The sequence below is a fragment of the Falco naumanni genome, chromosome 20 (assembly GCF_017639655.2).
Source record: "Falco naumanni isolate bFalNau1 chromosome 20, bFalNau1.pat, whole genome shotgun sequence".
Lineage (NCBI taxonomy): Eukaryota > Metazoa > Chordata > Aves > Falconiformes > Falconidae > Falco > Falco naumanni.
This window is the reverse complement of record NC_054073.1, coordinates 388,587-415,401: the sequence shown is the minus strand read 5'-3', so window position 1 is coordinate 415,401 and position 26,815 is coordinate 388,587. Positions and strand designations below refer to the sequence as shown.

The 26,815-nt window shown below is 64.2% G+C and overlaps 1 protein-coding gene across 2 annotated transcripts; it reads left to right on the top strand.

The window, feature by feature from the left end:
- Positions 1–19: 19 nt before the first annotated feature.
- Positions 20–26,679, top strand: KIRREL1 (kirre like nephrin family adhesion molecule 1). 2 transcript variants are annotated; one of them, XM_040618368.1, is made up of 15 exons: positions 20–242; positions 17,502–17,651; positions 18,467–18,616; positions 20,145–20,302; positions 20,413–20,563; positions 21,805–21,910; positions 22,066–22,214; positions 22,315–22,442; positions 22,529–22,655; positions 22,792–22,892; positions 22,987–23,185; positions 23,355–23,462; positions 23,593–23,732; positions 23,844–23,921; positions 24,084–26,679. In XM_040618368.1, the coding sequence occupies exons 1-15, from the start codon at positions 191–193 to the stop codon at positions 24,552–24,554; spliced, it is 2,268 nt and encodes a 755-aa protein (XP_040474302.1). In that variant the 5' UTR covers positions 20–190; the 3' UTR covers positions 24,555–26,679. The 2 variants fall into 2 exon arrangements, with proteins under 2 accessions (XP_040474302.1, XP_040474301.1); XM_040618367.1 differs by lacking the exon at positions 20–242 and having other exon boundaries at positions 17,402–17,651.
- The last annotated feature ends 136 nt before the right edge of the window (positions 26,680–26,815 follow it).

Genomic DNA, 26,815 nt, shown 5'->3' with positions numbered 1-26,815 from the left:
GCGCACTCCGGGGCTCGGCGCGGAGCGGCGCGGAGCGGAGCGGCGGAGCCCGCGGCCCTTCCCCGGCCCCTGCCCGGCCGGGCCATGCTCTAACGGGGCCGGTACCGGGGCGCGGGGCCGAGCGGGGCAGCGGAGCGGGGCAGCGGCCACCCCCCGCGCCCCCTGCCCGCAGCGCGGCCGGGACGGGAGCATGCGGGTCCTCCTCCTCTGCCTCCTGACTCTCGCGGACTCCCACGGGCAAGGTGGGTACCGGGCATCGGGCACCGCCACCGGGCACCGGGGGTACCGGGCACCGGGGGTACCGGCCACCGGGCATCGTGCTCCGGGTACCGGCCACCGGGTACCGGGGGTATCGGCCACCGGCCATCGGCCTCCAGGTACCGGGCATCGGGGGTACCGGCCACCGGGGGGTACCGGCCACCGGGCATCGGGGCCACCGGGCATCGAGCTCCGGTATCGGCAACCGGGCATCGGGCTCCGTGTACCGGCCACCGGGCATCGGGCTCCGGGTATCGACCACCGGGCATCGGGGGTACCGACCACCGGGCATCGGGGGTACCGGGCATCGGGGGTACCAGGCATCGGGGGTACCGGCCACCGGGCATCGGGCTCCAGGTACCGGACACCGGGAATCGGGCTCCGGGCATCGGGGGTACCGGACACTGGGAATCGGGCTCCGGGTACCGAACACGGGGCATCGGGCTCCCAGAATCGGGCTCCGGGCATCGGGGTATCGGACAACAGGAATCGGGCTCCGGGTACCGGACACGGGGCATCGGGCTCCAGGTACCGGACACCGGGAATCGGGGATACTGGACACGGGGCATCAGGCTCCCGGTACCGGACACCGGGTATCGGGCGCGGGGCATCGGGGGTACCGGACACGGGGCATCGAGCTCCGGGAATCGCGGGTACCGGACACCGGGCATCGGGCTCCGGGCATCGGGTACAGGGCATCGGGAGTACCGACACCGGGCTCCGAGTACTGGACAGGGGGCATCGAGCTCTGGACACCGGGCTCCGAGTACCGGCCACGGGGCATCGGGGTTACCGGACAGCGGGTACCGGGCAGCGCCGAAGTGCGAGTCGGAACTCGGCGGGCAGCGCTGCGGCCCGGCTCGGGCAGCGGCTCCGGTGCCGCCCGGTCCCGGTGGGATGAGAGCGGCTCCAGCCGGGGAACGCGGCGGCAGCAGTTCGGTCTTGGGGGAGGGGATGCTAGTTCTGGTGGGACACCCCCACCCGACCCCCTCCGGGGCTGGTACCCCGGGGCCGGTCCTCGTTAACCCCCCCCTTACCGGGGGGTCCCGATGGGCCGGGTCTCCCAAGCCCGGGGCTGCGGCTGCTCCCCCGGTTCTGCTCTTGATGGATGTCCCGGGCTGGGGGTCGGGGTCTTGTGTCGTGTGTGTCCCGTGTCCGTCCCCCTCCCGCCGAATCTGTGTCCTGGTCCCCCCCCGTCCCGGTCCCGCGGGACTCCCCGTGCTGCCAGAGCCGGGGGAGGGGGGGGGGGGGGGGGTCGCGGCGAGGCGGGGGGAGCCGGGGGAGGGGGTGGTCAGCGCTGCTTGGGTGGGTTAGTTGGGGGTGTCAGGAAGGGAGGGGGGACAGACCGGGGTCACCAGGGTCCCGTTAGCAGTGGGGACCTGACCCTGGGCGCCCCAATTGCTGAGGGGGGTCACCCAGGGCTGGGGGTGACGGGCGGGTCCGGGCCGGGAGCCGAGGGGGTGTCTCTGGGGGACAGCCAGGACCCCCTGCTCCCAGCCCAGGCAGCCCCTGCCGGGGGGAGTGTGGGGCACCCTCTGCCCCCCCCCCCCATTTGCTTCCCAGGGCTTGCTGCAAGCCGGGGGTCAGCCAGAGCCCCCCCTCCCTGGGCCCTGTCTCACCCCCAAGGGACCGCGCCGTGCCAGCCTGGGGAAACTGAGGCACAGGGACTCGCTCGGCCAAGGTCACGCAGAGGGGTGGGTTGGGGGGGGGGACAGCGGGGTGTGTCCCCCCAGGACCTCCCCGAAGCCCCACGCCAGGGCGGCGGGGGAGCGCGCCATGCGTGCAGCGAGCTGGCGAGGTCTCAGCCGGCTCGGCCCAGGGCTGGCCAAGGCAGCCCCTGCACGGCCTCCGGCTCCTTCCCAGCTGCAAAATCCAATCTAATTTTTAATTAAGGGGGCGGCGTTGCTAAGATGCCAGGAGGAGGGAAAAAAAATTGAGTCGACCCAGGGTTTAAAAGGAGCGTGCAAAGCCTCTTAGGGGGCTGGGGGGGGGGGGCAGATCCCAGGCTCCCCCGCGCAGGGCTGGGGGGAGCGCGGGGGGCTCCGCTGCCCTCCCAGGAACAAAAGCACCCGCTCTCCCGCCCGGTGCCATGTGGATCTCGGCAGCGAGAGGGGCCCAGCTCCGGCATCGCCGCTTTGGCCGAGGGAAAAGCCAGATGGCTGGGCCCGGGGCTCCGGTGGGGCTGGGGTCACATCCCTGGGTGAGGGTCCCCCCCCTCGAGCATCCCTGTCCCGTCACTGTCCCCACCAGCTAAGTTTTGCTCACGCCGCGGAGCGTTGCTCTAAACCGGGGTGCTGGGTGTGTGGGGGGGGTCCTGCTGCTGTTAGGGGGCAAAATTTGGGGTTCCCTGCCCCCCTGGGGCTGTGCCGGCCGGCGTGTGCGTGGGGGGGGGTCGGTGCCATTCACGTCCTTGCACACAAAGATGTTGAATGGGTTTCATCACTCTTCATTTCTCACTAAATAATTTTCTGTATCTTATCTAAATGAAACCCATTATTCTTCCCCCCGTTTCAATCACTCGCCGTGATTGCACCTCAAATTGAAATATTTATTCATTTTCTGGGTGATTCTTTTTCTCTCTGTGGGTTTTTTTTTTTTTTTTTATGCCCCCCCGCCCCCCCACCCCCTTCCCTCTCAAAAGCAGTAAAATTGAAACAGCAGAGAAACAGGGGCTGATGGAGGGGTGGCAGCAGGGGGGGGGTGTCATCCTGGGGGGCTTGTAGCTCCCACAGTGTGTGGCTCTGAGACCCAGCACGCCCCTGCTGAGCTGGGAGATGTCACCACTGAAGGAGCAGGGGTGGCACCGGGTGGCTTGAGGTCAGGCTGGTCCCTTTGCTGGTGACTTTTTCAGGCGTGCTTGGATGGAGCTTGGATGGAGCTTGGATGGCAGGATGTGGCCCCTTGTGGCGCCCGATTTCTAGGGCAGGAGAGATGGTGCTGGGGCAGGAGGGACAGTGCCAGGGCACAGGGCCACCCTGACTAGCCCCGCTCCGGGACGTTAATGCCCTCGGTGGCTCCCCAAGGGGGAAGGAGGTGCAGGAAGGTCCTGGTGGTCTCAGCGCAGCCGGAGGGATGATGAGGATGGTGGGGGGCACCTGCCTGTCCTCCCTGTGCCGGAGCCGTGGTGGCTGGCCTCCCCGCACGCTGCCGGAGCCGCGCTTGGCGTGATGTGGTTTTAAGATGATTGTTGTCTGCTGCAGGGTGATAAAAGCCCCTGGGAGATGGTCGTGTGTGTGTGTGGGGAGTATGGTGGCCCTCACCCCTCCTCCCTGGGGCTGGGGGCTGTGCCGGAGCCGGTAGCGTTTGGCATCATGCCCTGGGTGGGCATTCAAGGAGCGGTGGCAACACTGGTGGCCGCTGGGCTCTCGCCCGATCCTGGGGGTCTCCAGGCTGCTCGCCTGGAGTGAGCCCACTGCCCGTGCACCGGAGCTGCCAGATCCATCTCTGGCTCCTGTTTGGCCTCACCGTGTTCGGCGGCGGTGGCCGAGCTCTGTCCCCTGCCAACCGCCCCCCATGTCCCCTCCAGGCGGGAGCCTGGATCACCGTGATCATATCCAACACCCTTCCAGACCCCCATTCCCAAAACCCCTCAGTGCAGGGATCAGAGCCGTGGCAGGTCACCGCAGCCACCCTTCAGGAAACCATTTTGGCAACTGGGATCAGGGCTTGCAGGCACTGGTGGGGTTTTGCCGCTGCTTTTCCCTTCTCCGGGGCAGGCGCGGGAAGGGGCCGAAGCCCCTTCCCCACACTGGGGTTGCCCCCATCTCTCCGATGGGGAGTGGAGCCAGCGAGGGATGCATCACAGCTCTGCAGGAGGGGCCGGATCCTGCTCCGGGCTGTGCCCCGCTGCGGTGCTGGGGCCAAGGCAGCCTTTGGGGCTGGCGGGACGAGCCCTGCCACGGAGCCACCGCCCCGTGCCGGGACTTGCCTGGGCATCCCGTGCCAGGCTGAATCACCCGCTGCCGCGCCGGGGCCCGCTTTGCCGGCGGGGAGCAGCCAGCCCATCCACCGAGCCCCCCGGCAGCCTCCTCCGCCAGCCCGGAGCGCCGCCTGTGCCCACAGCGTCCCACCCATTTTCTGCGGGACCTGGAGCCATCCGTGTGTCCGGAGCCATCCGTGTGTCCGTCCGCAGTGACCTCTGGCGCCGCAACCATCCAGAGGTGAAACCAGGGTCGTTGGGCACCTCTCCCCCACTGACCAGAGCTGAGCAGCATTAATTACATTCCCATCCTTTAATTCGGGATTGGTTTAATCCCAAGCCAGCTTTCCTCCTGGCCTAGATCCTACCTGGGATCCTACTGCCCGGCTCACCAGGATGCACGCCCGGCCCGGTGAGCACATCCCCAGGGATGCCGGAGCCAGCTCCGGTCACAGGACTGTGGCACACTGTGGCTGCCTGGCCTCGCTGCTCCGCCACTGCCGTCCGTGGGTCCGTCTGTGCATCCAGCTGACACGCAGCCCCCCACCACACGGGCAGCGTGGGGATTATAGCTAACTCTCCATAAAGATTCCCCTAATTGCTTGCCTTACCTCAGGTTTTATCATCAAAGCATCCGTTATTCCCTCTCTAGCCTCCTTTTCTTTTTATTATCTCTTAATTAATCACTCTAGCTTTCACACTTAGCAGATAATTACAGTCTCCTGGGCACACAGCTCATTTTCATAACCTCCTGCTCCCAGCCAGGAGTGGGCACGGCGCGGGCGGGAGGCAGCAAGCAGGGAAGACGGAGGGGACGGAGGGACCATCCCGTGCTGGCAGTGTGACCCACGTGACTTCTTTCAGTGGCAGCGTGGCCACCACATCACCCTCTGGGATGGACAAGTGGCAGTGCCAGGTAACAGCCCCAAAGGGAGGATGCTCCAACGAGGAGCCCCCAGGTACCAGCCCCAAGGAGAGGATGCTCCAACGAGGAGCCCCCCAGGTACCAACCCCAAGGGGAGGATGCTCCAACGAGGAGCCCCCCAGGTACCAGCCCCAAGGGGAGGATGCTCCAACGAGGAGCCCCCAGGTACCAGCCCCAAGGAGAGGATGCTCCAACAAGGAGCCCCCCAGGTACCAGCCCCAAGAGGAGGATGCTGCAGCGAGGAGCCCCCAGGTACCAGCCCCAAGGGGAAAAGGAGCCCCCAGGTACCAGCCCCAAGGGGAGGATGCTCCAGTGAGGAGCCCCCAGGTACCATCCCCAAGGGGAGGATGCTCCAGTGAGGAGCACGGCCAGGCAATGGGGCAGAGTTAAGGTTATCTGGAAAAGGGATGGAGCTCTGGTCCAGGATCCAGCCTGGACTTTGCTGGGATACATCTCTCGGAGCTGAAAACCAAGCTCTTTTCCACCCACCCGCCGCAAAAGTCCCGCCGGCGTGGCATCAGACGTGGCACAGCCGGTGACGCCAGGCCCCGGTGCTGGGCTGGATCCCTACGCTGCTGGGGTCGCTGCCGCGAGGGGATGGCAGGAAGGAGGAATGTAAAGAGCAAACCCACTTGGGGAAGGCGCAGGGAAGGGAAAAAGGGGGAGAGAGGCCTTTTCTGCAAGGGCTGGGACATAAAGGGCTGCCAGCGCTGCCATGGCAACGGGCGGATTATGATCCAAATGGAAATCAAAATAAGAGGGGGGGGGAGAAAGCGAAAGAGTGGAGTAAAGGAGGAGGGGAGGAAAAACAACTTTTATTTCCAATCGGAGAGCGGTTGTGTGCCTTGGAAGGGTTGCCATAGGAACAGCAAAGAAAAGGAGCGGGGGAAAGTGTGCAGGCGTGCAAGGGAGTGTGCGGGCGTGCAAAGGAGCGTGCAGGCGTGCAAGGGAGCGCGCATGTGCGGGGGTGTGCGAGGGAGCGTGTGTGTGTGTGTGCGTGCAAGGGGGTGCGGGCATCCACCCCGCTGCGCCTGCAGGAGCATCGCCACCGGGCCGGGAGGAGGAGCGGGATGAAGGCTGCAGCCCCATCACCGGGGTCTGCCCCGGGGAAACCCACCACCCTTGGGCCCCGACACCGGCGACACGCAGCGAGCCCCATCCTGTGGGAGCTGCGGGGTTGGGGGGCACCCAGGCTGCCCCCACCCAGGTTGCCTCTGAGCATCCTCCCGGGCGGTGCCGGAGAAGGGAATATCCCGGTGCCGCTGCTCGCAGGGTGCCCAGGACAAAGTGGGGCTGGTCTGGGGTTCCCACCGCTCCCCCCCAGCAGAGCAGGACCCCCCTAACCCTTCTCCTCTCCCCTCCCATTCCTTTTTGGTTTTTATTTAAAAATCCCCACCTGTCAAGTGGATTTGATTTAAAACAATAGCTTTAAACATTGGAGAGGGGATTTCCCATCCGGCGCCACTGCCAGCCTTGGTTCGGGTGCCCCCCGAGGGAGGGCTGGGGGTGCTGAGCCCCCCGGCCGGGCCGCTGGGTTGCTGGAGGTGTCAGGGGGGACTCGGGGCGGGTTGGGGGGGGGGGGGGGGGGGGGCTGGGGGCTGTGGGATGGTGTGTTTGGGTGGAGGCTGGAGCAGGCTCCCCGGGGCCAGGCAGGAGGCAGGAGAGCAGCAGTGGGGAAACTGAGGCACGACGTGGTTTGCTTTGCCCGTCAACTCGGGCAGCGCAAGGCAGGGCCCGCAGCCTTGGCCCCCAAAAAAGCTGGGGAGCAGCGAGAAGGACCCCCCAAAGGTAAATTCTTCCCCCTTAAAATGCCCCCCCCAGCCCTGCCAGCCCCTTGCCTGGGGTCTGAGCCCCCTGCCCGCTGCAGGGCGGCCGCGGGGAGCTGAGGGTTAAGCTCTGGGTTTTTGGTTTTTTTTTTTTTTTCTCTCCCTCGTCTTCCAGAGAGCCTTGGCAGGAAATTCCTCAAATTCCAGGCTTGTGGGATCATTGCTGGGCTCTGACCGCAGGAGCTGGGAGCGGGAGCCAGGGCTGCTCCCTCCAGCTCCAGCTTCTCCTGAGCAGGATTTGCTGAGCCCCAGAGGGGAGGGAGTGCTGTGCCCCCCCGCCCCCCCCAACCCCAGGATCCCCCCCCCCCCCAGTCAGAGACACGATGCTTGTAACCCCCTCCCCCAAGCTGCGGGGACCCCAGCACCCAGCGTGGGGTGTGGGAGCTGCTGGGCTCAAACTTGCATGGGACCCCCCCCTCCAAGATAGCCTAAGGGGGGGGGGGGGGGGGCCTGGGGGGCCCGAGAGCCCCACATCCTCACGGGGGGCATGTGGCTGGTTTGGGGGGGGGGGGGGGCGCGATGTGGCAGCTGGGGAGCCCAGCGGGTGGGTGGGCAGATCTTGGGGGGCTCCGTTCCCCTCCCCCCACCCCCCCAAGCCCTGGTTGCCACGCTTGGGGAGGAGGGAGCCGGAATTCCTGCCCATATCGTCCCCTTGGGAGCAGGGGGGGAATGGAGCACCCAGGCGGGGGGACAACCTGGGGTCCCCACTGCAATGGGGGTCCCGCCGGAGAGGGATGCCAACCCACCCCCCATCCCCATGAATTTTTCCCCCCTTCCCTTCAAACTCCCATTCCCTCCCATTTAGTTTTTTTTTTTATTATTATTATTATTTATTAAACCCCATTTGCCAGGGATGGAAACGGGCCGCTACCAGCTCCGTCGGAGATACCGGATTTAACCTCATCCCGTTACCGGTGCTGGCGGCGCTGCTTTTACCGGCCGGGACTCGAGCCACCCGTGGGGAAACTGAGGCACGGTGCCATCGCCGTCCCTTGCGAGAGCTCAGGAGCCCGGGGCTCATCCTCTGACTCATCCTTTTCCATCCGTCGGGATGCGGAGGCCCATATCGGAGCCTTGCGCTCTCACAGCTGCTTGTCCCGATTCAATGTGAATGATAATCCCATTATTAAGAGATGTCTCATTAAGACATCTGTAACGAGAGCGCTTACCAGCAGCTTGGTGGAAGGATGCCAACACTGTTTAAATATTTTTTTTTCCCCCCCTTCATTAATGATTAGGGAATTTTATTCCCCCCCCTCCCCCTTTTCCCAAAGAAGAGCTCCCCCACCCCCCCATCAACGCGCACAGACAAACAAAAGTCTTAATTAGACATTGTTCCTAACAGGGATATTACACAAATTAATTAAACTCAAGCCAATAAACAGCACTGCTCCATAATTCTGACAGCCCCAGAAATGAAGAGGAAATAACAAGGGGAGAGGCTCTGCCAGCTCCTTCTGTCTGCTGGGGGGGATGGGGAGGGGGCTGGGACGCCCAACCCCCCCCCTGCAGCAATGGGGGGGGCTCAGACCAGGGTCTGCGCTGTCGCTGTGGGGGCTGGGACCCTCTGGGTGCTGTTGGGTGTCCCTGGGAACGTTGCGTGGGGTGGGATGCTTTGGGTAAGGGGGGGGGCTGACCCCAGGAACCCCGGGTGGGAGCAACATCTGCAGCGCCCCGCACATCTGCAGCCCAGGCCTTTGTTTGGCAGCGGTGCAAAGGGCAGCGCTGGGAGGAGGAGGAGGAGGAAGGCTGGGGTGCGAAGGCAGCTCCGATCTGCGCCCTGCCCCCCTCCTGCGGAGCCTCTGGGCATCAAAGGCGCCAGAGCAGGGAGGAGGCAAAGCCCCCCCCAGACCCAGCAGGGACCCCCACCCGGAGGTGCTGTAGGGGGGGCAAAGGTCATCTGGGGGTGTCTGTCCTTACCCAGCCGTGCACACGGCTGCACACACGTGTTCCACACGCGTGGCCTGGGCCTGCACCGCCAGCTCTTACAGATGCATGTTCCTGTGCAGGCACGCAGCGGGTGCACGCACACACGTACACACACGCTCCCATGCAAGCACACAGCTGGTGCATGCATGCACGCACATGTGCACCATTGCAAGGACGCAGCTGGTGTGCACACACGCTGTTCTGTGCAAGCATGCGGCTGGTGCGTGCGCACACCCTGACACGTTCTTGCACGAGCACACAGGCTGGTGCGTGCACACACACATGCCCATGCAAGCACACAGCTGGTGCACACACACACACACCTGTGCAAGCACACAGCCAGTGCATGCACACAGCCAGTGCATGCACACACGCATGCACAGCTGGTGCATGCACATGCACATGCTTCCACACAAGCACACAGCTGGTGCATGCACACACGCGTGTTCCCATGCAACCACACAGCTGCTGCATGCACACACGTGTGCTCCCATGCAAGCACACAGCTGCTGCATGCACACACGTGTGCTCCCATGCAAGCACACAGCTGCTGCATGCAGTTCCCATGCAACCACAAAGCTGCTGCATGCGCGCATACACACACACACACACACACACACACACACACACACACGTGCTCCCATGCAAGCACACCCCTCCGGTGCGTGCCCCCCGCGTTGCCTGGCTGGCCAGCCTTGCCCAGCACCCCTGTGCCCCAGTAGCCCCCCACACCCCCTGCACCCCCATTGCCCCCCATGCCCCCTGTAGCCCCCATCCCTCTGCAGCCCCCAACAGCCCCCCACACCCCCTGTGCCCCTGTAGCCCCTCATGCCCCTGCAGCTCCCCACAGCCCCCTATGCCCCCGTGCCCCCCACAGCCCCCTGTGCCCCCTGTGCCCCCCGCATCGCCCCGCTCGGGGCCTGCCGAGCCCTTTGTCTTTCTGCCTGGCTGCCCCCTTTCACCGGCATTAACGGCAGCAGAAAGGGGCCGAGTTTTTCCACCAACTTTGGGCGGCCAACGGGTCCTTCCCAGCACGGGGCGGGTGGGCGGCAGACAAAGCCCCCCACTCCCACCCCCACAGCCTCTGCCTGCACTGGGGGGGCAGGAGCAGGATGTGGGGGTCCGGGGATTCCTGCTGGGACCCCCCAACCAGGGTCCCCTGGGGATGAATCCCCCTTGGGGGGGGCTGTGCCCTACCCTGGACCCCCACGTGGGGATGAGCACAGAGACCTGTGGGGCAGCAGTGGTGTCCTCGGGGGGGTCCCATGGGGCAGCAATCGGGGTCCTGGCCCCCACAGTTCCCCCCCCCCGCCCCAGCCTGGCTCGTTTGCTGTACCGCACTAAAGCAATTCATTTATTTTCTTCTATATTTTCTCTCTCTCTGCCCAGCGCTGGTTTATATTTTATTGGCATCTTTGCAGCGCTGAAAGTAATGTAATTACGAGGGGAATTTATATGTTGTTTCGTAAGTCGGGAGTTCATTTTTTTTTATATTATTATTATTAGGTGGGGAATATTTAAGGCTCCTCAGGAAGGAAAAATAGAACCCAATTCCACCACGTCATCTCCCCCGGTATTTATGCCTCTTCCCAACGAGATTTTAATTGAAAATTGTTTTGCATGGTCCCCGCGTTGCGTATTTTTACCCTGCCTTTAATGACGACCTGGGGCCTCGGCCCATCTTCCCCCGCTGTGCGCCCTGGCTGCTTGTAAAAGGCAGGAGATTCGGGTGGAAAATTTGGGGATGGGATGGGAAGAGAAGTGGGGGGGTCGCAGTGGCGGCGGAGGGGACATGGTTATCCTTGGGCTGGTGGATGCCCGTCATCCTTTGATCTCTCCCTTTCCCCTGCCTCAGTTTCCAGCATCTCCTGGGGACGAGGGCGACCTGAGGATGCTGCCCAGGATGTGGTACCCAGGGTACCAGGGGGTGTCTCCACCGCCACGGGCATCTTCCCACCAGGCTATTGATGGGGTCCGACACGGAGGTGCCGGCGCGGCACGGCAGCACCCATCTCCCTGCCCAGGGAGTAATCGAGGTGGAATATTTGATGGGATGGGAAATGAGCTGCTAAATTTGTTGTGAGATTGGTGTCAACAGCGATGGCAACCGGGCTGGGAAATGAGAAATCGGGAGGTTATGGGAGGAGACAGTGCCGTGGCGGGGGGTTATGGCGTGGCACTTAGCGGGGGACATGGAGGGACACCAGAGCCAGGTTCCCCGTGGGCACTTCAGTGGCACAGAGGGGATGGGGGGCCCCGATCCTGATGGGTGCCCGTCCTGCATCCCGGTGCCCTGGGGGATGCTGTGCCAGGGTGGCACGGCCAAGGTGACCCTGGCTGGGGCGCAGGGAGGCCGTGGGGCTCGGCACTGCCAAAAGCGGGTGGAGAGGAGAGGCGGCGGGGCCGGGGGAGGGGAACCAATCTCCTCCTCATTTGTTTTTATAATTTTGCCTTTTAAAAAATGAAAATAACTGGAGCATCCTTTCCCCGGAGAGCTTCGCTTCCACTGGCTTGGGGAGTGGGGAGCGGAGGGGGAGGCACAGAGCGGCCCCCGCCAGCGCCCTACCAGTCTGCCAGAGATGCTGGGGACACCTGAATGTCCCCAGCCTCGGGGGAAACTGAGGCACAGCGTGGCTGTAGGGGGGTCTGTGGGCAGTTTGCAGGTGCTCCCATGCCACCCATGCCTGATTTTCCCCTGGGAGGAGGTTAAAACAGCCCCAGTTCTGCCACTGCCATCGCATGTGCAGAAGTAATGGGGTCAAATGCAGCGATGCCCCCTGAGATAGCGGGGGGGTGGGGGGGGGGGGCGGGGGAGCGGTCTGGATGCGGCCCCGTCCTGGTGCCTCCCGAGCCCGGGCGCTGGGTGCTCGCCAACGATGCGCTGGCGTCATATGATGGTGTTGAAATACTTTCCGTTCCTGCCGGGATGGGGAGGACCCGCCAGCGCCGGGAGCAGAGCCAGGGCGCAGGGTCCGGAGGCAGCCGGGATGGGGATGGGGACAACCGGCTGCCCAGGATGCTGGCACGGCAGGGATGGGGACAACTGGCCACCGAGGGTGCTGGCACAGTAGGGATGGGGACAACCAGCCACCAGGGATTCTGGCACGGCAGGGATGGGGACAGGGACAACTGGCCACTGAAGATGCTGGCACGGCGGGGAAGGGGATGGGGACAACCGGCTGCTGAGGATGCTGGCACGGTAGGGATGGGGACAACTGGCCACCGAGGAGGCTGGCATGGCGGGGATGGGGATGGGGACAACCAGCCACTGAGGATGCTGGCTCGGCAAGGATGCTGCCAGCTCCCCATACCGCGGAGTAGCGGCTGCAGGATTCAATTAATGAGGAATTAAAGGATAGTAATATTCAATTAATGTCAATCAGAGCGGGATTATAGGAGAGAGATTTTGGTCAAACGGGGTCAATGCTTTTTTGACGAGGATGCGCCGGGGGCCGGTAACAAAGCCGGGGGACAACGACAGAGCTTTCACCCCCAAATGGTGCAGCTGGCACCGGGATGGGTCCGCGGCTGCCGGTACCACCAGCATCACCGCATCACTACCACCATCACCATCCCAGGGCTCCCGCCCGAAGCTGCTCCAGCTTTGCCAGCCACCATCCAGCCACGTTAGCGTTAAAAAGCCAAGAGGAATGAGAAGAAAATAGAAAAGGGCATTGAGTGACTTCGAACAAGGAGCGGAAGCGGCTTCTCCTGCCAAGCTGCTTTCAGAGCACCCAGCTCGGCCTGTTCCTGGCCAGCGCTGTCATGCCGGGCTAATCGCAGCGAAGGAGGCTCATAAATTGTTGATGGCAACAGGGACCCTCTCTAGTAAATATCAATTTACTGGCTGGGAGCTGCAGGCGAGCACGCTGCCGGGGCGGGCACCTGCCGGTTGGGTCCCCATCCTGCCGGGGCCAGCGGTGACCAGGGGATGCTGCGGAAGGTGGTCGGGGGCATCCCTGAAGCGAGGACCCCCCAGTCCCCTCCAGGAAACCTTGCTGGAGCCTTGTCCCAGCCCTGCTCCCCATCCTTGGGGTCAGGATGGGGCCCTGCTGCCACCCTGGGACACACAGGGTAGGGGGTCACCAGTTTGGGGGCCACCCCACCAGCCACCCGCATCCCTGCCCTGAGACGTGGCCGGGTTTAGCTGAAAGACCCAAATTGCTGGAGCCTAAAATAGCCCCCGACGCTGGGCAGAGCGGGGGGAGCGCGGGGATGTGCCAGCCCTGATCACGTCTCAGCGCCGGCACATCCCGCTGGCGAGGCGCGGCACCGCTCTGCCAGCACCCGGCAGGATGGCACCCCGGGGGGGCTGCGTCCCCATCCCCGGTGGGATCCACCAGTGGGACTGAGCTCAGCCGCCTTCTGTGCCTCAGTTTCCCCAGGTGGCCGGCGAGGGGTCCGCGGGGTCCCCTCCATCGCCAGCGCCTGTTGGGTTATACCGGGGCTGGCTGCAGCGGTTGCGCTTTTTTTCCATCCCGTTGCCTCGCGCCGGGTGACAAGTGGCTCGGGGCGCTGGCGCTAGGGCCGTGACAGCGTGGTGACAGCGGCGGGGGCGATGGGGACGGGAGCGATGCCCTGTCCGCAGCATCCAGCCGCGGTCTCGTCCTGCCCTCCTCTCCCATCTCTCCCTTTCCGCTCTGCCGGGCAGGGCCACAAGGAAGCCAAATCCTCTTTTCTTCTCTCCAGCAGCATAAAACCAGTGGAGGGTGGTTGTTGTTTTTTTTTTCCCCTCCTCCCTGTCTATTTTTTTTTTTTCAATATAAATAGAAGCGAACAACTTGGGAAGAGGAAGGGGGAAAGGCTTAAATTTAAAAGCAGCAAGAAGAGGAAGGGGAGGAGGGAGAGAGATAAAATAATAAAATAAAATAGAATGAAAAAAAAAAAACTCTAGCACGGAGAGATTTAGCTCCATCTGAAAGCTGTCAGTGTGAATAAAAAGCTTTTCTTTGAACCCTGAGTTTAATAGCGAGAGGAGAGAGAGGGAGATTGGAGCACCAGCCCCAGGGCTTAATCAGCCCTTGGTTTGATAAATAGAGGGAGACAGGGCCGGGAGTGGGGCTCCCCAGCCCCCCCCGGGTCCCTGCCTGCCCCCCACCCCAGCGCCACGCAGGAGCCACGCATGAGCCACGCGTGGGGCTGCAGGGAGCCCCGCAGGGTCGCGGCACGCCTGCCTGCCCCGTGCACACCGGCGTGCTCCCGCGCGCACAGGCATGTTCGGGTACACGGCTGCGTGTTCCCATGCACATGGATACCTGCCTCCTGCACACATGTGTACTCCCCGGCACACACGCACATGCTTCCATGCATTCCCATGCACACAGGCACGTTCCCACGCATGCAGGCATGTTCCCATGCACACGGGCGCAATCCATGGATACATGTGTGTGTTGCCATGCAAACAGGCATGCTCCCATGCACAGACACGTTCCCATGCGCACATACACATGCTCCTGTGCCTTCCTCTGCACACAGACACATTCCAGTGCACGCATGCACGCATTCCTATGCACAAGTGCACAACCCACGCACACATACATGTGTCCCCATGCACACAGGCAAGTTCCCACGCACGCAGGCATGTTCCCGTGCACACAGACATGTTCCCACGCACGCAGGCATGTTCCCGTGCACACAGGCATAATCCAGGGATACACGTGTGTGCTCCCATGCAAACAGACACATGCTCCCATGCATAGACATGTTCCCATGCACACAGACACATTCCAGTGCACGCACGCATGCATTCCCATGCACAAGCGCAAAACCCACGCACACATACATGTGTCCCCATGCACACAGGCATGTTCCCAGGCACGCACGCATGTGTGCCCGTGCACACACGTGTGCGTGCATGCTTAGAGCCCACAGCCCCTGTGCCACTACCTCTCCCGCGCCCGCCGCAGGGTGAGGGGTGGGTGGGATCGGCTGTTCTGAGGTGCCAAAGCTTCACAGGGTGGGCACGGCGAGGTGAGAGGGGCACGGCAATGAGGGGGGCACGGCGATGGGAGGGGGGGGGCACCCCTTGCCTTTGAAGCCCGCAGCCTTTGGGAAGCCGCCCGTCTCCTCCGCGTCATGTCAAGGCCCCGCGACATGGAAAGACTTTCAGCGCTCGCTGTGCCGTGGCCGTTGCTCGGTGCGCAGCCTCCCCCGCGCCCGCTGGCCCTGGATCACCCTCCTCCAGACTAAACAGCCCTTTGCCCAGCAGGACGGGCAGTGCTTGATGGGGGGGAGACATTCAACCCCCCCCCAGCCACCGCCACCGCCACCGCCACCACCACCCATCCTGGTGCCCTTGGGGCACCCAGCAAAGCCCCTTGGAGAAGGGGAGGAAAGGGAAGGAGGCAGAACGGTGCTGCAAGCCGGCGTGCATCGCACCCCGACTGCTCCCGCGCTCTGACAACCGCTGCCAGCACCCGCTGGCGACCTGCCACCTCAGCTGGCAGGGGGTGGGGTGGGTGGCATTGCCACCCATCTGTCCCTGCCCTGGGGAACCGCTGCATTGGGTGCTGGCGTGCAGGAGGGTCCCGTCGCTGGGTGTTTCGGAGCTTGGGGACAACGGCGTCGTGATGGGCACAGGGGGCTGGTGGTGGGTGGGTGGGTGCTGTGGGGTGCTCCCTCGTCCTGCCGGGGGAGAGGGAGATGCTGCCTGGGGAGCCGGCAGCCTAAATACCCGCAGCAGCTGACGATCCGCTGCCGGGATTAGCAGCCGAGCTGGAGTTCGCCGGGGCTGGGCAGGGGCAGCATCCCCTGCACCCAGGATGCTGGCACGGCTGGCGGAGGGCAGAGCACCCAGAGCGGGTAGCTCCTTGCTGTGTCACCTTCATCCGCCGTAAACGTCACCCAGGCTGCGCCGTGCCAGCCCCGTGCCAGGCCAGCGCTGTGGTCCCCCCCGTGCTGTCCTGGCAGGCGGCCGCTGCTGCCTGCGCCTCCTCCCAGCTGTCTCGCTCCCCTTTCCCCGGCTCTGATCTTCCCTCACGCCCACCTCTCTCCAGGCACCTTCCGCTTTGATCTCCGCTCTGCTTTTTATTTCCCCCTCCCCCTGGCCCCCCCATTCCTGCCCCATCCTCCCCTCCTTCCCCCATCTCTCCCGCTCTCTCCTTTATCCCCCTCCTTCCCTGCATCCCTGCTCTGTCTCCCTTCCCGTGGGGGCCGTGGGACTGGCTGGCATGGGCTGGGGGGGCCCGGGTGGTGGCATGGGGTCACCCCAGGGTGGCAGGGAGCAGTGACTGTCCCCAAATCGCTGCTGCAGGTCCCTTGTGCACGGCCAGCGGTGCTGCACGGCCTGTTTACTGCACACTGTTGTGCTGGGGTAGCCCATCCCGGGAATCCTGGGGTGCCCCATCCCAAGGATGCCTGGGTACCCCATCCCGGGGACACTGGAGTGTCATATCTTGAGGATCCTGGGGCACCCAATCCCAGGGATCCTGAGGATCCTAGTTGCCATGTGTCAGCGATCCCAAGGTACCAGGTCCCAGGGACCCTGGGGTGCCTGATCTGGTGGTACCCCATCCCAAGGGTCCCTGGGAACCCCATCTGGTGGATCCTGGGGTGCCATGTCCTGAGGATCCTAGGGTGCCCCATCCCAGGGTTTTGGGGATGCCTGATGCTGACCCGTTCGGTGTATCTGGTGGCACAGCCTGGCATCTGGGGATGCTGCACGTGGGTCATGCGGTCTCTCCAGCTCAAGGCCTTGCAGATTGCCCTACCCCACCCCATGGCAGGACCCACAGGCAATGTGGTGGCACATTGGTCCCCTGCGCCGAGCATGGCAAGGAGGGTGCCAAGCACCAGCGCATCCTGTCCCCCTTGGCGCCATGGTGTCCCCAGGGCTGGCACAAGAGCGGGGGCTGCCAGGAAGGGAGGCAGCAGCCGGCGCAGGGATTTCAGGAGGTGTCGGGGGGCTTTGTTTGCAGGATCAAAGGCCCAGAGTCCCCAGCTTTCCAGGGACGCAGCACAAGCTGGGGACAAACCCAAGTGGTTGGGGTGCCTGAGCCGTGGCCGTGCCCGGCGTGGCCGTGGCAAGGGCATGTGGCACCCCGTGAGCCGTGCTGGCGGAGGCCGTGCTGGGGACTTAGCGGCTTCGTTATCCGCAGCTCGCTCATCCCCAAAAGGGATTTCTGCCTCCCCCTCTCCCGCACCACAGCGGAAATAATTTGAATATTTTAGAAAAAAAAAAAAGCTTTTAAGGGGGATAATCACTGGGGAAAAGGCAGCTCCTACACCACGATGCCCCTCTCCCCACTGCCCCCCCAGGGTCCTGGTCCCCATCCCTTGTCCCGGAGCCGGCAGCACACGCGTGTATTCAGCACGCCCACGCTGGCACACCCCACGCGTCCCCCCCCGCCATGTCCTGGTCAATACCCGCCGGCCGCGTGACGGGCGCTGCCACCAAGATCAATCCCAGCTGCTGCACAGGGCGGGGGCTCAGGGGTGCGCTGGAGCCCGGCTTTGGGGGTCCCACAGCCCCGGCAGCCCCTCTGAAACCTCTGGGGACCGCGGGCAGCTCTGGGGGGGGCCTGGGGGGGCTGTGTTGGTGGCAACTCCAGAGCCACCAGCATGACGGAGCACCGGGCGCTGCCGGCACGGCCAGTGGTGTGCGTGGCACCCCAGGCCCTGGCTGATCCCCCTCCTCCATCCCCAGCGGCACAGACACGGTTTGTGGAGGAGCCAGAGGACCAGACGGTGGTGGCCGGCCAGAGGATCGTCCTCTCCTGCGTGGTGCTCAATTACTCCGGGATTGTGCAATGGACCAAAGACGGCCTCGCCCTGGGCATGGGGCAGGGGCTCAAAGGTACCCATGGGGTAGCGGGTGGCTCTGGGGATGTCACTGCGCAGGGCAGGGGCTGTCACCACGCGTGAAGCTCTCCGTGTTACGTCTCCTGCGGCGCTGCTTCCCTCCGCCCCGTTTCCCAGCTCCCTGTGCAGCATCCCTGGCTGCTGGGAGGCTGGTGGCATGTGCCCCAGCACCAAAGCACCAGCTGGGGCTTGCTGCCCACCCTCTGCTCCTTCCTGCACGCACCGGGGTCCCTGTAGGCACTGAGGTCCCTGTGGGCACTGGGGTCCTTGCAGGCACCGGGGTCCCTGCGGGCACTGGGGTCCTTGCGGGCACCGAGGTCCCTGCGGGCACCGGGGTCCCTGAGAGCACTGGGGTCCCTGCGGGCACTGGGGTCTCTGTGGGCACTGGGGTCCCTGTGGGCACTGAGGTCCCTGTGGGCACCAGGGTCCCTGTGGGCACTGGGCTTTCTGTGGGCACCGGGGTCCCTGAGAACACTGGGGTCCCTGCAGGCACTGGGGTCCTTGCGGGCACTGAGCATCCCATGTGCACCAGGGACCCCACATCTGCCAGGTCGCCACTGGCCGCCTGTGTCCCCACTGTGGCTGGCACCGGGCGCAGGCAGAGACCAGGCTGCAAGGTGGCAGCCCCCCAGGTCTGCCCAGGCTGTACCCCAGCGCGCAGGAGCTGCTGCCCTGTGAACCAGGGGGCTCCCTATCGCACCAGCCTCTCCTCCCCGGAAAAGGGGCCCTGGAGCATCCCCTTAACCTTGGAGAATTTGGGTGAACCCCATCCCCTCCACAGTGACACCCCCCCCCGTACTGTCCCCACAGCCTGGCCACGCTACCGCATCATTGGCACGGCCGACTCGGGCCAGTACAACCTGGAGATCACCGACGCCGAGCTTTCCGATGACGCCGTGTACGAGTGCCAGGCCACCGAGGCCGCACTGCGGTCCCGCCGGGCCAAGCTCACCGTGCTGAGTAAGGAGCCAGCCCCCCCCCCGCCCCCCATGTCCCCCACCGCCCCCCATGTCCCCTGAGCCATCGCAGGCAGCACCGCGGGGGAAAAGCTGTCACTGCCTGCGCTGCTGCCCTCCCTTCCTCCGGTAGCCTGGATGTGCCATTATCTTTAATGCCTTAATCTATATTCACACCGTGGCTGAGTTACGGGACCTACGAGTGCCGTAACTTTGATTTCCCTGACTTTTGTGTCTTGGGGAAAAAAAAAAAAAAAAAAAAAAAAAAAAAGGAGATGCCAGAGCCGCAGCGGAAATGTTGCATGAATGGGGTTTTGGGGCGGATTTCTTGCTTTTCTTAATTTTTCTTTTTTTTTTTTTCCCCCTCTTTCTCCTTCTTCCCCTGGCATTGAAATTCCCATTTGCGAGACGGGAGATAAAAGGCATGTGAGCGGGAGATGTGGCTGGGGTACTGAGCAGCGCGGCTCTCCCCGTGCCGCAGCTGCTGGAGCAGCTCCCTGCGCTCCCGGGCAGGGACTGTCCCCAAGGACCCCCAGCCTGGAGGGACCGTGCTTGGCCGGGGGCTGTGAGCTGGCGGGAGCAGCCCCACCCCAGGGTCTTTGGGATGGCTCTGCCAAGGCTGGGGGCACCTGGGGTCTCCTCCATCCCCTGCCAAGCTCAGCAAGGTCCCCCCTGCATCCCCTGTCCAGTGTGGGGCTCAGCTGGGGCAGCGCAGAGGGTCCCCGGGCAGGGGGACCCCCAGGCATGGAAGTCCCCAAGCAGGGGATTCTCCAAGCAAAGGGCTCTCTGGGCAGGGGGGTCTCTGCACAGGGTGGTCCCTGATAGAGAGGTCCCCAGGCAGGGAGGTCCCCAAGTAAGGCGTTCCCCAGGCATGGGGGTCACTGGGCAGGGGGTTCCCCAGGCATGGGGGTCACTGGGCAGAGGACGCTCCTGTGGATATTGGGGTCCCCAGACAGGGAGGATTCTCCCTCTCTGCCCATCCTACAACCGCCTCTGCCTGTCCTACTACCACACTCCTCCACCAGACACCCAGTCCCCATTTCCATCATTACTGCCAGCTCCCGGGGTCGGTCACAAACAGCTGAAGCATCCGTTTCCCCACACACGGTATGAACCGTGTGTGTCCCCCGCCCCGAGCCCCCCTTTCCAAGCCCCCATGTCAGGGACACCCCAGGCCACTGTGCCTGGCTTGTGCCTCCTGCCCCAGCGTGTGCCAGCACAGGGTTTCCATCCCAACACCAAATGGCATCTTTACATCTCCCCGAGAGCCAAGCCCTAATAAATCAGTAACGAGGCTTTAGCTCCCGATCAAAAAGGGGATTAATACCCGGGCGGCGCCAGCCCGGTTGACGCTCTGCTGTCAAATGCTGCCTGCCTCCACTGCCCTTCATCACTCTTCCCTTTATCAGAGCAGTATCAATTTTTCAGCATCACGTGGCGTGGAGCGGGGTCTGCCTGCATCTGAGGCTGTGGGCAGGACCCCCCGCTCCAAGCAGCCGGCACCCACCCGGTGTCCCCTCTCCCCTCTGCAGTCCCCCCCGAGGACCCCACCATCGACGGAGCCCCCGAGATCCTGCTGCGTGCAGGGACACCATACAACCTGACGTGCCGGGCACGCAGCGCCAAGCCGGCAGCCACCATCGTCTGGTACCGGGATGGGCTCCAGCAGGATGGAGCCATCACCAGCACGGTACGGGGACACGCTGGGACCCCGCATTCCCCCCCTCTGCCCTGTGCCATGCTTCGATGTTCCCAGTGCGGTGCTGGGAGCCAACGGGGCCCGTCCTCTCTCCCCGGTAGGAGGTGTTGGCTGATGGCAAGCGGGAGACGACCACCAGCCAACTTGCCATCAACCCAACCGACCTGGACATCGGGCGGGTGTTCTCCTGCCGCAGCACCAACGATGCCATCCCGGCCGGCAAGGAGACCTTCGTCAAGCTGAATGTTCACCGTGAGTTGGTGCTGGGGGCGGAGGGACGATGCTTGAGTATTGGGGGGGGGGTTGGTTCATCTAGGGCAGGGAGCCAGAGGTGACTTCTGGGGGTACCTGGGCATCATGGGGTGCGCAGGGTCCCCCAGCCCTGTGGTTGGAGCTGGGTGCCTTCGCAGAGGGGTCGTGCCCACGGTGGGATTCATCCAGACCCGGCCGGCTGGTGCCAAGCTGGAGGGGGGAGGCTGGGCTGGGACTTCGCGGTGAACACCGACCTCCAGTGGCTGCTGTGGGAAGGGTCTGCCCTGCCGGAGCCCGGCACCCACCGGCAGCACCCACACCAGGCAGGGATGCTGAGGCCCACGCCAGGCAGGGATGCTGGGTGCCCACAGTGGGCACCCACACCGAGAAGGAATGCTGGGCACCCACGGTGAGCACCCACACCAGGAAGGGATGCTGGGTGTCCACACCAGGCAGGGATGCAGGACACCCATAGTGAGCACCCACACCAGGCAGGAACGCTGGGTGCTCACCATGAGCACCCACACCGAGAAGGAATGCTGAGCACCCATGGCAAGGACCTGCACCAGGCAGGGATTGCTGGGTGCCCACAGTGGGCATCCACACCGAGAAAGAATGCTGGGCATCCATGGTGAGCACCCACACCAGGCAGGGATGCAGGACACCCATAGTGAGCACCCACACCGAGAAGGAATGCTGAGCACCCATGGCAAGGACCTGCACCAGGCAGGGATTGCTGGGTGCCCATGGTGGGCACCCACACCAAGAAGGAATGCTGGGCATCCATGGTGAGCACCCACACCAGGCAGGGATGCTGGGTGCCTACAGTGAGCATCCCACACTGCAAAGAAAGCTGGGCACCCATGGTGAGCACCCACACCAGGCAGGGATGCTGGGTGCCCACGGTGAGCATCCCACACCGCAAAGAAATCTGGGTACCCATGATGAGCACCCACACCAGGCAGGGATGCTGGGTGCTCCTGGCAAGCACCTGTACCAGACAGGGATGCTGGGCACCCACACCAGGCAGGGATGCAGGGCACCCACAGCGAGCACCCATGAAGGACGGGGACGCTGGGTGGCCACACGCTGAGCATTGGAGCTTTTGGGATCTCCCGCCCGGCGGGCCATACCCTGGGTGGCAGTGTGGGGAGGGGGCAGGCAGGCCACTTTGTCCCCTCTCCCGCTGCCCTGCTGAGCCTGTGCCAGCACCCACAAGGGCTCTGTCCACCCCCCCGCAGATCCCCCGACTGTCACCCTGTCCATCCAGCCCCAGACGGTGCAAGAGGGCGAGAGGGTCGTGTTCACCTGCATGGCGACTGCCAACCCTGAGATCAAAGGCTACAGGTGAGGGTCCGGCGGGACCCCAGGAGGTCCCTCCCCAACCTCCTGGCTTGGCTGCGACATCATATGGGGATGGGGGGGGGGTCAAACGGGGCCCTGGGGGTCCCGTGTGTCCCCTGAACGTGCCCGCCTTGGGTCTCTGCCCTGCCCCCCCCCAGGTGGGCCAAGGGGGGGGTGATCATCGAGGACGCCAAGGAGAACAAGTACGACACGCAGGTGGATTACACCTTCTTCACGGAGCCCGTCTCCTGCGAGGTGCACAACGACATCGGCAGCACCAACGTCAGCACGCTGGTGGACGTGCACTGTGAGTGGGGCAGCCCCCCCCTGCCCGGGCACCCCCAGGCTGCTGCCACCCCACCCCACCCCAGCTCTGCTCCTCACCCTCTTCCCCCCGCTCTCTCCAGTTGCCCCTCGCATCGTGGTGGACCCCAAACCCACTGTCACAGACATCGGCTCCGACGTGACGCTGACATGCGTGTGGTCCGGCAACCCGCCACTGACCCTCACCTGGACTAAAAAGGAATCCAACATGGTAGGGTCCGGCGGCTGAGGTGGGGAGGGTGATCTGGGGGGGGTCCCCTGCCCCCTCCCTCATGCCCCCACGGTGCTTGCACCCAGGTCCTGAGCAACAGCAACCAGCTGTACCTGAAGTCCGTCACGCAAGCCGACGCGGGGCAGTACGTCTGCAAAGCCATCGTCCCCCGCATCGGCGTGGGCGAGCGCGAGGTCACCCTCTTCGTCAACGGTGAGTGCCCCCCCTGGGAGCAGGCACCAGCCCCCCCGTGCCAGACCCGGATCCAGGACACGGATGGGTTGATGCCGTAGCGTTTCCCCCTCTCCCCGGGGTCCCAGTCAAGCCCCCCGCCCCGTGCCTCCCGCAGGACCCCCCATCATCTCGAGCGAGGCTGTGCAGTACGCCGTGCGCGGCGACCGCGGCAAGGTGGAGTGTTTCATCGGCAGCACACCTCCCCCAGACCGCATCGTGAGTGCCGGGGGGGGGGGGGCAGGGGTGCTGGGGGTGACGCTGAGCTGTGGGTGCTGACGCAGCCCCCTCTCCCCCACCCCGGCGGGGCCAGGCGTGGGCCTGGAAGGAGAACATTTTGGAGGCAGGGACGCTGGAGCGGTACACCGTGGAGCGGACTAACACGGGCAGCGGGGTCCTCTCCACCCTCACCATCAACAACGTCATGGACGCCGACTTCCAGACCCGTTACAACTGCACGGCCTGGAACAGCTTCGGGCCGGGGACCGCCATCATCCAGCTGGAGGAGAAAGGTAGCGCCGGCACGGCACCGTGGCACACCAGGATGCCGGGGAACCCGGCCAGGTCTCGGCTGCTGCCGGCAACAGGGTGTCGGCGAGGGCAGGCGCGTTCCTGCTGCAACCACCTCCTGGCAGTGCCCCTGTCCCCTGTCCCCAGCTAACATCTCCCCGTCTCCTGTAGAGGTCTTGCCCGTGGGCATCATTGCCGGTGCCACCATCGGGGCCAGCATCCTCGTCATCGGCTTCCTCGTGGTGCTCGCCTGCTTCCTCTACCGGCGCCGGAAAGGAAGTGAGTGGGGAGCAGGGGGGGTCGGCAGCCACAGCAGAGGGGACCATGGGTGCTACCTACACGGGGGGTGCCACCCATGGGGCAGGGGTGGGAGGATTCTGCCTCCATCCCTGCTCCTGCGTGCCCCCAGGCCGCAAGGACGTCACCCTGCGCAAGCTGGACATCAAGGTGGAGACGGTGAACAGGGAGCCCCTGACACTGCATGCGGACCGTGAAGAGGACACAGCCAGCGTGTCCACAGCCACCCGTGTCATGAAGGCCATCTACTCGGTAAGGGACACCCCCTGCCAGGGGGTCACCCCACAGCATCCTTCCCCACCCTGCGCCGGGATGGATGGGACCACTGAGGAACAAGTCCGTCTCTTCCCCACTCTCCTGCAGTCGTTCAAGGACGACGTGGACTTGAAGCAGGACCTTCGCTGTGACACCATCGACACCCGCGAGGAGTACGAGCTCAAGGTCTGGTGATGGTGCCGGGGCATGTGGGGTGTAGAAGAGGGGCAGCTCCCGGTTTTGGCCTGGGTCGGGTGGTCGCAGGGTGCTTTGAGGAGGAGAAAGGGGCCGGGACTTGTAGGTCCTCTCCCCTCAGTGCGTACCCCCACCACCCCCATCTCCTCGCAGGACCCCACCAACGGCTACTACAACGTCCGTGCCCACGAGGACCGCCCGTCCTCCCGCACCGTCCTCTACACTGACTACCGCAACCCCGGCCCAGCACGCTACGACACTCGCCCACCCTCCCGCCTCTCCCACTCCAGCGGCTACGCTCAGCTCAACACCTACAGCCGCGGCCCCGCGTCCGACTACAACGCCGAGGCGGCACCGGGTCCCGGACCCCCTCCCGGCACGGCGGGCGGCGAGACGGCAAGCCAGCTTTCCTATGAGAACTACGGGGGTCACACCGCCTTCCCGGCCAGTGCCGGTTATGCCACCTACCGCCTGGGGTACGGCCAGCCCCCCAGCCTGGACCGGGCACCCTACGATGCCTACGACCCCATGGGCAAGTACGCCAGCGCCACGCGCTTCTCCTACACCTCCCAGCACTCGGACTACGGGCAGCGCTTCCAGCAGCGGATGCAGACGCATGTCTAGGGCAGGCAGGGGCTGGCAGACAGCACCGAGGAGGAGGGGGCGCAGGCAGCAGGGGTCCACAGGTACCTCACGACTGTCCCCTGATATTCAGGGGCTCATCCTGACCCTCCTGCCCCGCTTCTCCTCTAGCGGCTGGACTCCACGTGCTGTGCCACCCCCCTGGGGTTTGCTGGCAGCGGGGACGTGCCCCAAGTCTCTTCGAGCTTCCACTCATTCAGTTCTTTCTTTTCGGTACCTTCCCAGAGGAGGGAGGGGGTTGGGGGGCATCCTCCCTGCCGTGCCCGTCCCGTCCCCCTGACCCCAGCCAGCCTCAGCGGGTGCGTGCGGGTCCGCACGGCTCTCGGGGCCGGCTCTGCAGCCTCCACTCCCCCATTGCCCTGGATCCCCCCTGTTGAGCTCTGCGGTGCCGGATCCATCCCTGATGGGTCCCCAGCACCCCTGAGCCAGCACCCGCCTCTCCCTCCTCTGCAGGAGCAAGGGGCTGCACACGAGCTGCCCCCAGACCCCCCCACATCCCATCCAGACCCCCATGCAAGGGAGCAGGGAGGTGCTATATGTGCGTATATACGTGTCTGTATGTACACACATATACGCAATGGTTTCTGTTATCGCCAAAAAAAGCCCCATCCCAGCCCGTTCCCGTTCCCTGTGCCTTGATTTCGGGGACAGCCCCCACTTGGGGCCAGCTTCCCCCCTCCCCACCCATCCCACCTGCCGACAGCCCCCGCGCCCACCCTCAGAGCCGCAATCCCAGGGGATCAGGACGGGTAAATTCAGAGCAGCAGACCCCCGGCATCTGCGTGTCCCCCCCCCATACGCACACTCAGACCTACGGCACAGGCAGCGGCAGGTTTCCGTCCCGCTGTTGTCAGCCTGACCCCAAGCAACACCCTGAGCAACACCCTGTTGGACCGGCTGGCATGGGGATGGGGGGGTCCCTCTTATGAATGTATATAAAGGTGTATATAAGGGGTGTAAGCGCCCTCCCGGCCACCAGCAAGTGTTACCGCTCCCCAACCCCATCCCCGGCACGCTGCCGCCCCAGCCCTGCGGGTTTGGCGAATGTTTTGAGCCACAGCAAACCAAACCAGCTGGGAGCAGGAGCTCAGCCAGTCCCCCAGCTCCAGGGACTGGGAGGCACTGGGCAGCTGGGGCGATGGGACCCCAGTTTCGCTGCCTGCAGCCATAACGCTCGCCCAGCCGTCAGCTCAGGAGCTGCAGACGGGGGTCTTGCCGGGGGCGATGAGTTTTGGTGGGAGGGTGGAGGCGTAGTGAGGGGGTTTGGCCGGGGAGCCCTTCCCGGTTACATCCTGGCCCCACCCCCCAAAACTGTCCCTGCGGTCCCCCGGGATTAGGTACGAAACACCTCCCCACATGCGCCCACCCCACGGGGTCTGTCCTGGGGAGGGGGACATGCTTTGCAGTCCCCATCCCACCGAGCACCCCACTCCCAGTCACTGACCCCAGCGGGCTGGATGCCACCCTGTCGACAGCAGGTACGACTTCGAAGGGCTGCCGGGAGGGTTTGGGAAGGGGCTGGCAGAGCCGTGCTGGCAACACAGCCCCAGTGGCACAGCCGGGGGGTCCGCTGCCCCCCTCCTTCCCCCCTCGACATCCCCACCCCCCCAAAAAGGTACTGTCAGGACGGGCCAAACCCTGGAAGGTGCTGAGCCCGTGCCCAGCCTGAGCCTCCAACTGCAGGACTGCGTGCCATTTCTTGCAATGGTGCCTGATTTAACCCCCTACACGCACCCTCTCCTTGCCCCACGTCCCCCCCGAGGACAGCCCCGTTTCGGGGGGCTCCCGCCCCAGGTGCTGCACCCCCACGTTGATAGCAATAGCCACCACGGCAGCGCAGGACGGGTGTCCCGCCCCAGCCATCCCCGGGTGCCGTGAATCGAAGCCGAAGCTTTAAATTAAAACTCTTGCCGGGGTGGGAACGGGGCCCCCCAGGCCATGGCTGAGCCCCCCGGCACTGGGCGAGCGGGTCCCTTCCCTAGCACCGGCTGGTTTAGACCCCTAGAGACACGTATCTGTGATGCCCCCACCCTGCCCCCACCTCCCATTTTTTTATTTTTCATTTTCCTTTTTTTTAAATATTATGTACTATATTTTTAGTCTTAAACACGATATATTATATATATTTAATTTTTTTATATATATATATAAATATAAATGTTAAAAAAGGGGCTGCAGGTCGCCTTTGTTCTGCGGGAGCATCGTGACAGGGTGGGTGTGAGTGACCCCCTTCATGGGACAGA

What these genes read in the sequence shown, in the direction of transcription:
- KIRREL1 (XM_040618367.1), top strand. Translation starts at nt 17,417, where the DNA reads ATGACGGAGCACCGGGCGCTGCCGGCACGGCCAGTGGTGTGCGTGGCA. An exon ending in CTAAAAAGGAATCCAACATG is followed by an intron (nt 22,443 to 22,528) that starts GTAGGGTCCGGC and finishes GCTTGCACCCAG; the next exon opens with GTCCTGAGCAACAGCAACCA. An exon ending in CATCCAGCTGGAGGAGAAAG is followed by an intron (nt 23,186 to 23,354) that starts GTAGCGCCGGCA and finishes CGTCTCCTGTAG; the next exon opens with AGGTCTTGCCCGTGGGCATC.